The 12,117-nt window shown below is 35.5% G+C and overlaps 1 protein-coding gene across 1 annotated transcript in view; it reads right to left on the bottom strand.

Moving 5' to 3' along the window:
- Window positions 1–10,847: 10,847 nt before the first annotated feature.
- Window positions 10,848–12,117, bottom strand: part of LOC106460514 (XK-related protein 4-like) — a 21,931-nt gene continuing 20,661 nt past the window's right edge. The window contains exon 6 of the mRNA XM_013920228.2: window positions 10,848–11,621. Within this exon, the coding sequence (XP_013775682.2) occupies window positions 11,014–11,621 (608 nt within the window). The 3' untranslated portion in view covers window positions 10,848–11,013. The remainder of the gene's footprint in view (window positions 11,622–12,117) is intronic.

Raw genomic sequence — 12,117 nt, forward strand, 5'->3', positions numbered from 1 at the left:
GCTAAATTAGGGACGGCAGATAGCCCTCGTGTAGCTTTGCGCGAAATTCAAAAACAAACAAACAAGTTTTTCCTGAATGTAATTCCTTTACCTGCTTATTCGTCACTTACTCCACGTATCTTTGCTAATTTTGACATATTAGCAGCTGAAATGCATGTTAAAAGTTTGTACACAAACCGTTTTTTATACATACGTCTTTTGAAGAATAATGGATACCTTTGATACTTTATTTAACCAGTTCTTTAATTATTGGCTGAGATTTAAGACAGAAATTGAGCTTTCATTATTTTACACGTTATTAAAACAGCCAAAATAGTAATTATCCCTCACGTTATTCAAACAGTCAAAATAGTAATTATCTCTCACGTTATTCAAACAGTCAAAATAGTAATTAACCCTCACGTTATTCAAACAGTCAAAATAGTAATTATCCCTCACGTTATTCAAACAGTCAAAATAGTAATTATCCCTCACGTTATTCAAACAGTCAAAATAGTAATTATACCTCACGTTATTCAAACAGTCAAAATAGTAATTATCCCTCACGTTATTCAAACAGTCAAAATAGTAATTATACCTCACGTTATTCAAACAGTCAAAATAGTAATTATTCTGATGAAAGAGAATAAAGTTGAAAACTGTAGGGTAGAGCTTTTTTATATTAATTTTCAATTAAATATAAACTATAGATACGCCCATTAATTCTCTCAGAACTTGTATGAGATTTATAAACGAACAACGTGTTGTGAGTCTATAATAAGTTCTACTCTTCCTTATTTGTATAGAACATTCAGTAAACAAGTTAGTCACGTCATGTTATGAAGAGAAAATTAGCTTCAATGTATTCTGCAGTTGAAAAGAGTATCAGCCTGGCGAGCCTAATACACTGGAGAGTTCAATGTAATTAAAACATAATGACTTCACTAGGATGCCTGCACTAACTCTAAACACGATTATTATGTTTTTATATTTTTTTATGTTGTCAAATGCATCTGGGTTGAACAATCGAACAACCCACAAGTTTGAAACACAAACACACATACTAAAGAAGACACTATGAATAATAATATTCTAAGGTGTTTGTGTGATACAGAGTTAAAATACAGCCCACACATTTTTGAGCATCTTATGAAAAACTACACTTTCAAGTCTTATAGTTATTTGTTAAGCTGTAACAAAAATATATTGAATGGACCATTAGCGCCAACTTTCCAAATGATTGGGGGGGGGGTTGCTGAGTGCAATTTTGGAAAGTTTTAAGACACTCATCAGCACGTGCATGAACACATTTTGGGATTATTCCATAGAATCCACTGAGCTGGCGCCTATGGACCGGGCAATATCAAGTGTAACAAACGTATTTATTTGACTTGTTTTCGGCAGAGTCTTGCCCAATGGTTAGTATGCCGAACTTTGGATCTGAGGGTGCATCATTTGCTCTTATTACAACAAAAATATAAAATACAAATCGCTTTCCACTCTTTGGGGCCATCAAGTGTGTTATATGGGTGACGGTCATATCCCGCTATTCGGTCAGACAATAGTAGCCCAAGAGGTGGCGGTGTGACGTTGGCTAGCTACTTTCCATTTAGTGTATCAGTTAAAATTAGGGACAGATATGCGATGACAGCCCTTTGTGAGTTTTGACGGCAAAGGGACGTGAACCATGAATATTTGGATTGACACTCCGGGCTAATCAGAAAGCCCGCCAAATCAATGGTTTTGTTTAAGTTGTTCAAATGAATTATTTTAATTAACTCAAAAACTAAACAAACAGAGCTTAAAACAAACCTGACAAATGAAATTGTTCACTTAAGACATAAATAATGCAGTTCACAGCACGTTTGTTCAACAAAAGTTTTATAATGCTGATTTGTCACATACAAAAGCTTGCGATAGTGAATTCCGTCATTATGTTTTATGAAAGCAGCGTTCATGCAGGTCTAACTCTTTTCATTCTTTCCCAGTCCTAAAGTTTTGAGTTTATTCCAAGAATTGTTTTACATAAACGATGATTTTGCATAAAATTTGGGGGTGGGATGGAAAGAAGCAGAAGAAAAGAAGGAACTGAATTATAGCATCATTTTTATAAAGCTTTTAAGTATATGAGATATTTAGAACCAGGAGAAAGTATAATAGACGAAACAGCCCCCAACAATGAAAACAATTTTGTAAGAGTTATGAAAGCAGTCTATTTTTTCATCTTCTTTCTTAATTTAAAATGACAGTCATTCTAAGACAAACAATGTTCTTTTCAAACGAAATAGAAATTAGTGAAACTTTTCTTTTTTTAGTTATCGTCTTATATTGGTTGGAAATATGATTTCCTTTTTTATTTCTTTGTGACTTATGATTTTATTTTACGTCTTTTTTTCAGTTGCATAGCTGTGATTAATCCTCAAGGAAATTGAGCATAAACTGAACTCGTTTTTATTTGTCATGTATTTCTTTTAAAATTTTCTTAATCTTATGATGAAAACTGTTAACTGTATACGGAAACTAAGCTAACTTTTAGTTTATTAATTAACATTTTGAACCTATAAACAATGATTTATAAACATTATATGTTTTTGTGAGATTTGCAAAAGATAAATATACAAAATAAAATTTACCGTAGCTTACCGTGCACACAATTTGTATTTGTAAAAAGCATTTCAAGAAAAGGCATTTGGTATTTTCAACCCGAAAAATACCTTATAAAGCACATGGATTAAACAACCAGATCAGTGATCTCAAGGAACAGGCATAGCCGTCCATAATTTGGAACTCATGACCAGGTGAAAGGGAACCAGCAACACGTAGATACTGTTAGCCAAATAGCGAGATTGACTATCACTTTTAGCTGAAAGTGAGGAGAGTGTTCATTGTTATATAGCGGGCTTGAACCATGGATCTTTTGATCTGCAGTCCAGCATGCTACGCTACGTACACCTTCCCCCCAAAAGGAAATTACACAACGTGGATCAGTTGAGGATTACAGTAAAGGTCTTTTATTAAATGCTCTTTTGCTACAAAATAATTCTTTAATAAAAATTATACACTTTACTATATTATTAGTTATGACTGTTTTTGTGCTCAGATAGTATAAGTTGTAAGGTTTGATTGATGTAGTCAACTAATACCGTTATAATCTAGTACAGCGTCTAGTTTTTGAACTGCTCATCGTCAAAATTTTCGAAAGATGTTAAGATACCCTGACGTTGTGTGTCGTGTGGTTAAAAACAGAAAGGATTGTTGGTTACATATCCTTCACTCACATGATGAAAAACGTCTGTTTTATTACATACTCTGTGTTCATTATCTAGTTTTTTCTATATATGTATCAAAAAATTTGCTAACTTTTTTTCCTGTTATACATATAGTGAGATTGATTACCATTTATAGGAATGATGCTCAAGGTGCCCTTGAAACTACCTTCTTAATCTTTGATCTTCTTCATTCTAATAGCCATGGTAACGCACTATTTCACGCAACCACAATTTTCATTTTAACAATCTTCTTGACGGATGTGTAGCCAATCTTGGACTACACATCTTGACAAACTTTCTAGAGAGCTTCCTCTTCATGTGAACTTTGACATCCAAGGTCATGTTTAAGCGAGCCGAAAGTGTAAAAGTTTATATGAGTAGGGATGTGGTCAAACAAGATTACTGTAATTCCAATTTCTGTGGACATCTTTCTCGTGAAAACAACCGTTGATTTTGAGGTGTGGCTGGAAGCTTGTCAACTTTGGGCTCTCGAGCCTTTCTTTTCTTTAAATCCTTGTTTATTATTTTGTTATCGTCTCTAGAAGAAACGTTCTTAGCTTCATCGCAATGGTTTCATGTGTTCTCTTGCTTAATCACAATTGTCACTTTTCTTGAATTAGGTATTGCTCCGAATTAGCTCAGAGTGTGGTTTTGTAGCTACTTGCTTTCCAAAACGCTTTGCTGTTCAAGTCTTTCTACTTTCATAGAACACTCTGATGATACCTGTCTTTCTTCACAATATCGTGTCCTTTGGCTCATTATCGTTTTACATTCTCGTTATATCAATGTTTTTCTCCGGACCCCCAGTGGCACAGCAGTAAGTTTCAATAATCGTGTTTGGCAAAGCACAGATAGCCCATTATATATACTAAACATATCTCATATGGCAGACATTGTATTAGCATAATCAAAGCATTCAAATAAATGCTATTAACCCTCTAATGGTCCTTTATATTTTCTAGTTTAACTGTCAAACTGATTTCATTAGTCATACAATTAAAGTGTAGAATACGTTGGGAAGTAGAAATGGTGAATAAGTTGAAAATAATATTAATAGAGGAGGAATGGCAAGATCAATGACCAAAATTCAGTATCAGAGCTGGTACTCAAGTAGTATCTCATTGAAATAAATAAAAAATGGAACTTTATGACATATATTTCAGGTCAATGGGGTTTACAGAAACAAAATGTCGGACGTATATGATTTTTTCGAAGAAGACGCTGTTGTGTAATATAAAAATAATTTTACGTATAAGATGTTTTGTTTGTCTGTAATTAAGCACAAAGCTGCACAATGGGCTATCTGTGCTCTGCCAACCACGGGTATCGAAACCCAGATTCTAGCGTTGTAAGTCCGCAGAAATACCGCTGTGCCACAGGGGGGGGGCATGTAACATAAATATAAACAAATCATTTAGCATGATTCAACACTCTGACTACAAGATGCAGATTACGTTGTAAGTCCGCAGACATACCGCTGTGCCACTGGGTGGGGGCATGTAAGATGAATATAAACAAATCATTTAGCATGATTCAACACTCTGACTACAAAATGCAGATTACGATGATATTTCGATATTTTTACTTTTTACACTATTATTTCTGAAAACAAAGGATTCTACTAAAGAAAGAAGCAAGAAAATGCCTGAACTTACATTTTAGTTATGTCTATTCTATTGATATGAAATTGGTGTAAAAAATTCCCCTTTTTTTTTCTAGCTGCTACTATAAGATACTACTTGAATACTAACTTTGATAATGACTTATGTTGTCAGTCCTGCTCTAATTAAATACATGTGACTTCATATATACTTTGTATTTACTATTTTCAACCTGAATGGCATCTTATGCGATACATGGACTAAACGACCAGATAAGAAACACCAGAATTCAAGCTTAGCCATTTATAAATTACAAGTGCTGACTAGAAGGGGGGGGGGACCAGCAAGTAGCACAACATGCCATTTACATTGCTACTCTTAACCAAATAGCGGAATTGACTGTCAAGATTATAATTTCCCCCAGCTAACAGTACGGAGCGTGTTCAATGCTGTCCGTTAGGCTAAGCCCAGCCTAATATGTTTTGTAATAAAAAGATGTATCTTTTTATTTTTGTTGTAGTCACAGGTAATTAAGAAATTAAGTGAGAAAGCGTAAACAAAGAAATCTACACTAGCTATCTCTAATTTTGAAATGAGAGACTAGAAATAAGGCAATTAGTCAACACTTGGGCTACTCTTTTATCAACAAATAGTGGGATTTACCGTACCCACACTACTGAAAGGGCGGGCATTCGGCGACGGGATTCAAACATGAGACCCGTAGATTGCGAGTCGAATGCTCTAACCACCAGGTCATGCCAGCCATATTTGTTTCTGAGGTCTTCCTTTACAAAATTGTTTCGCAAATTATCAAGAGCAGTTTCTCAAGATATAAGTTTACATAATTTTGGATACAACTCTGAAATATTTGTAATTAGAAATCCAAATATTTAATGCTGACAGTTAACTAAATAACGCGTTTTATCTTGTTATATAACCAATAAGTCTCATGCTGTGCGATTCGTATGCTGACGTGTGACACATAAAATAAAATAAATACACCGAAAAACTATTATTATTTTGTATGGAACAGTTTCAGAAATAGTGAAGGGCTGAAAGATTTTATAAGTTGCATGCATTTAATGGAAATATGCACGTATTTGTTTATTTCAGTTTAGCGATTAGATAAATATAGTTTTTATATGTAGAATGTGTGGGACAAATATTCACATCCTCAATAAGCAACTCGTTTTTTATTAAACCATCTTTATAAATTATCATCATTTACCACAATATTAGCTATTGGATAATAATCAGTGGCGTGTACCGCAGAGAGCTTTAGACATTATTTCAACCCCATACCCAAAGAACACCTCTTTCTCTTATTGGTAAATGACATTATTTCAACCCCATACCCAAAGAACACCTCTTTCTCTTATTGGTAAATGACATTATTTCAACCCCATACCCAAAGAACACCTCTTTCTCTTATTGGTAAATGACATTATTTCAACCCCATACCCAAAGAACACCTCTTTCTCTTATTGGTAAATGACATTATTTTAACCCCATACCCAAAGAACACCTCTTTCTCTTAGTGGTAAATGACATTATTTCAACCCCATACCCAAAGAACACATTATTATCAGAAAGCTTATACTATTCGCCACATTTAAAGAATTAACCCAGTATTATGTAACCTCAGTGATTGTTTCTTCAAACAGCGTGCCCTGCTTAAACTTTAGAATCATTTGGTTTCCGATTTTGAAAATAAAATTAACAGACAGAACAGAAATATTGAGCTTGCATCGATTTCAGGGAGACTCTTAACCTTCTTTATATTGGTGCCTCGCTAGTAGTAGAAAGGCGGAAGTTGTCTAACGCCATGATACTTGACCACCAGAAATTGTCTGCTGCTAGATAGTGCATTGATAGGAGATGTCACGTGACATAATAGGTTAAGTATTACTCAACAGAGAGCATGGTGCTAGAAGTCACAGTTTCACGAAGTGGTACCAGAGGGCGCATTGCTGGGGCAGATGCTGTTACCAAATTTTATAGGTGGATGCTGTTACTAAAGTTCTATAGGCGGATGGTGTCACTAGGTGTATTTTGTGTGTTTTACAAAAACGAATGGTGTTTCTATAGGAGAAGAATGTTACTGTACTTCCATAAGATTGGCCTGGCATGGCCAGGTGATTAGTGCACTTGACTCACAATCTGAGGGTCGCGGATTTGAATCCCCATCCCATCAGACATGCTCGCCCTTTCAGCTGTGTGGACGTTATAAAGTAATGGTCAATCCCACTATTCATTGGTAAAAGAGTAGCCCAAGAGTTGGCAGTGGGTGGTAATGACTGGCTGCTTTCCCTCTAGTATTTCATTGCTAAATTAGGGATGGTTAGTGCAGATAGCCCTCGTGTAGCTTTGCACGAAATTCAAAACAAACAGACAAACATAGGATTGGATAAAGATTTCGACTTGTCTCAATGTATGTTTATAGTTTTCATTTGTATATTTAACTATATTACACATGTTTTACAAAAGCGAATGTGTTACTAGGTGAATGGTTTCACTACAAACAGTGTTTCTATAGTGTTTCAAAATGAAGAATACAAAATCGAAATATTGTCTATCACAGCCATTTATTAAACATTTTACACTTTGTTCCTAGAAAGTCCAAACTTGTAATCCACGTATAATAACAAAGGTTAAACACAAACTTACAGAATTTTGATTCTGTATAAAATATAAAGTATCAACTTTAGCTCAAAGATTATGTTAAATACAGACTACTAAAAGGAGTAATAAGATCATATTGTACTAGTTAATAGCCAAGATTTTCTCAAGAATTTACAGGCAGCAATGACTGATTCTGTACAACATAACTGTACAGACTGTAGAGTTATAAGCAGTTGCGACTGATTCTACACCATTTTAAAAGTAATAACTAATTATTCTGTGCAAGGTAACATTCAGATCCGTTCATGCTATGACAAGCAAAAATAATGTTTTGTTTTACAAGATAAACAGTCCAGATCTTCTCAGACTGTGACGAGCGATAAATAACTAACGATTTTGTATAAGGTAAAAATCCAAAGCTGCTCAGGCTGTTACAAACACTAACTTGTTCTATAAAGGGTAACTGCTCAGATCTAATCAGATCTTTACAGCCAGTAAAAAATAAACAGTTGTAATCAGATTCAGTTCATTATCTAAATGAAGTTATTTACAAATAAATGTTGCTAAACTGCAGAAGTTTTACATTCAGCATTAGATCCACAAAATTAAATCTGATTATTGTTTATGTCTGCCAGATAAAAGATGACTGTCCAAAACACCCTCACTCTCAATGAAAACTTTTAGGCTTCTAAAGATGAATAACGTATAATGGAGAATCTTCTTCGGTAAATTTGATGTAGTGATCGACGTGTTGATATTTTCATCCTGAACTGTGCGTTATACGCACACGGGACACACGGCCAGGTCAAAGACTCTTTGAGGTAAGTTAAAGTGGTTCCTAATTTTAAATTATTGATGACGATAAGGGCCGCCAGTCAAATTCATCTATCACCTGTAGGATTGGCTGTCACTTTAATAACACGCCCACATCTGAAAGTGCAATGTGTGTGTGTATCACGTATAAAACCTTGGATCTTCTCATACTTATTCCAGCACTACTAATCATTAGGCCAGCCTGGCCAGAGATCGAGGTTTTGGCACACTTACATTTGCCCAAAACAAACTCTTCGCTCAATCTAAACAATGAATACATAGCTTCACAACACATCATTACAGTAAAATGATTTGATGTTGTTATTCATTAATGTTCTATATCATTTCCCTTGTTTGTAATAACGTAGAAATATATTTTACTAGTTTTAAGCATTTCAGAAACAGAAAGCCGGAACAATGAGAAATAGCTTTTATTTATTTTGTTATCTACCATTGATGTGTATTAAATCTCTTGTCTTTGTTGCAGAACTAATGTTTTATTGAACGGCAATGAACCTTTTTTCAAAAAAATTATATTAGTTTTCGTTTAAGTTTTACTACCCATAAATATTGCATTGTTGTCTGTGCTCTATGTGACTTAGTAAAATATCATTAAGTACGGTAGAACTTAATAGGGATCATGATGAAACAAAATGGTGGCCATAAAAATCGCCATTTTAAAACCACCTTTAAAATGTCTGAATACTAACAATGGTTATTTCACAGTATTGGCGGAGCAAAACTAAAGCTTATTGTACATAAATAGCCACCTAAATCGCTATATACGTGTTTATAGAGTGAATCAAACTTTCAATATTTTAACGAATTTCATCCAAGTAAGTAAGTAAGTGACTTTTCCAGACAAGTGTACAAAAAATGACGAACTTTATTGCTCTAATTCATTCACAAAACTCTTCATTTTAGGGTCCCAGTGATTAATTTCTGGTACTGAAAAGAATGATATCATATTTATATATAAAAAACGGACGACGCATTATTACGGGCATATAATTAGATTTTAAGGTAGGTTGGTAGGGATCCTGATGAGTAATAAAATCGAATCGAGTATATGCGAGCCCCACGTATGGTATTGTTGGCGCACTAAAATATAGCTAATAAAAAGGAAACAAAAAATGTGAAAAAAATGTTTAACTTGCATATAAACAAGTAGGGATCGATATATACGTAACCCAGCTAGCTACAGTAATATAGGAAGTTTTAATGTTACAAACAATGCTAATAGTGAAACAAAAACATCAAACTACAAAACTGACATACTTAAAATTAGAAAAAAATATTCCTACTTTAGTTCAGACTAACACAAGTAAACTGGTGTCACTTGTTAGGTGGTGTATCAAGGCTGGGGAGTAAACTGGTGTCACTTGTTAGGTGGTGTATCAAGGTTGGGGAGTAAACTGGTGTCACTTGTTAGGTGGTGTATCAAGGCTGGGGAGTAAACTGGTGTCACTTGTTAGGTGGTGTATCAAGGCTGGGGAGTAAACTGGTGTCACTTGTTAGGTGGTGTATCAAGGTTGGGGAGAAAACCATGTCGCATTCAAGTGGTGTGTAAAAGTTGGGTATTAAGCTGTGTCAAAATCAGGTGATGTATCAAGGTTGGGGAGTAACTGAGTCGTATTCAGGTGGTAATACACATTACGGAGTAAATTGCGTCACAAACGATCAGTGGTTCGCATTATGGAGTAAACTGCGTCACATTTACGTGGTGGTTCACACTATGGAGTAAACTGCGTCGCAGTCAGCTAACTATTGGCACTTGTATTCTTTTGTTTTCAGACCTGTGAAAATTGTGTTACACAGAGTAGATACTAGTGGAAAAACTACTTTACAAAACAAATGGCTTGTAACAACCAAAGTAACCAACTTACAGATATGTTGTCTAACGTAGCAAACTAAGTATTCTACAAACATTTTGTTTTATGTACAACAGTTGAGTCACAGCTAAGTAGAAAGCTGATCACTGTTCAACAAAACTGTGTCACGTAGACAACAAATGGGTCACAGCTAAGTAGGAAACTGAATCACTGTGCAACAAAACTGTTATGTATACAAGTACTGGGGCACAGATAAGCTAAGTAGCAAACTGAATCACTATTTAAAAAAACTGTGTCATGTATACAACAATTAGGTCTCAGCTAAATAGGAAATTGAATCACTTTCCAACAATTGGTTCCCTCCTGTGACAAACAGTGCAATATCTTTCATCTGTAGAACATAAAACTTTTACATAAAACTGAGTTATACTGGAGGAAACTGTGCCATAACAGTTGTGTGATATATATACTGTATAACGGATGTAAATGTATCACATTAAGATACTGAGAGACGGCTATAATTAACTGCATTGGTCACTGTGACAAACATGGATGTAAGTAGCTGAGTCATATATGTCAACTGAGTCAAAGACTAATACATGAAATTCAACATTTGAGACAATTTAAAAAACTATCCTTTACAGTATGTGAGCTACAGATGTAGGAAACTGTGTCACACACAACAACTGAGTTACAGCAATAGGTAACTGTATGGAATCGTGTAACGCAGCATAGTCAAATAAAATATCCGAGTTAAAGCATATTTATTATGGATGCACAAACAACAACAATAGTAAGTAAACGTGCACATTCTGCAAACGGCTGTAAGAGCCAATATCACAAGCAATGGCCACTTTTACCAATGTCTCAGCTGGGATAACTGACTGAAGACAAGGCTTAGCAACAAGTTGCAGGGCGATTCCTATAAGGAATGTTGGTTTCAGGATGGCAAAAACGGTAGAAGAGCAGCATGAAAGTGATGCCTAAACTGAAGCTGAGGAAAACACAAATTAGGGCAGGCAGGTGGTACCACACGCTTGGATCTGTTCGAAGGTACCACAAGATAATCATTAATGAGTTCTCAATGAATACGATGATGTAGTAGGCTAGGTACTTGAGACGAGTGGGTTCGTCCTTTACGTTCAGGAAACAAAACAGGTAGACTGCTCCAATCGCCATGTTAAACAAGTACTCTTCACACTGGCGCTTCTCTCCAGTCTCCGAATCACAGAAGCTGGTTTGTTGGTGCATCACCCACACTGTCATGATGCCCCAGTGCCCGATACAGACTGGAAACATCCAGTACCCATATTCGGAAGCAAATAACGCCAAGGACAGCACCCTGGCCGCCGTGGTGCAGTACCGCCACAGAAACTGAACACTCATTCCGCTCCAAGTCATATTCCGTTTGTTCTCCACTGACTGCCGTAAAGCCCGGTGGTATGATGCCAAGGACCAGGATAGCTCGAACAACGAGGCAACTATCGACGCCAATTGGATGCCAACTGTGGAAATGAATAATAATAACGAAAATTCATTGCTTGTTGACATGACTTGAGAAACAGCTTTTGTTGAACTCTTGGTGACTATATTTAGGTTATACGTTAAAAACAAACATTTTCAATCTTGACATTTACATCAACCTCTAACATACACTAAAGGCAGATAAATTAAGAATTTTAAGGTTTAATGTAGAACCTTACTCACCAATAACAGTAACCAGCAGATAAATTTATTATGTTAATGTTTAACAAAATATCTTACCCATTGCCCCCCCCCAGTGGCACATTGGTATGTCTGCGGCCTTGTACTGCTAGAAACCGGGTTTAGATGCACGTGGTGGGCAGAACATAGATTGCTCTTTGTGTAGCTTTGTCTTTAGTAAGAAACAACAACAACTTACCCATTGATACTAGTAACCTTTCTTTATTTCTTTCTTTTCTTTTTTTAATTTCGCGCAAAGCTACACGAGGGCTATCTGCGCTAACCGTCCATAATTTA

Source organism: Limulus polyphemus, unplaced genomic scaffold, assembly GCF_000517525.1.
Source record: "Limulus polyphemus unplaced genomic scaffold, Limulus_polyphemus-2.1.2 Scaffold784, whole genome shotgun sequence".
Lineage (NCBI taxonomy): Eukaryota > Metazoa > Arthropoda > Merostomata > Xiphosura > Limulidae > Limulus > Limulus polyphemus.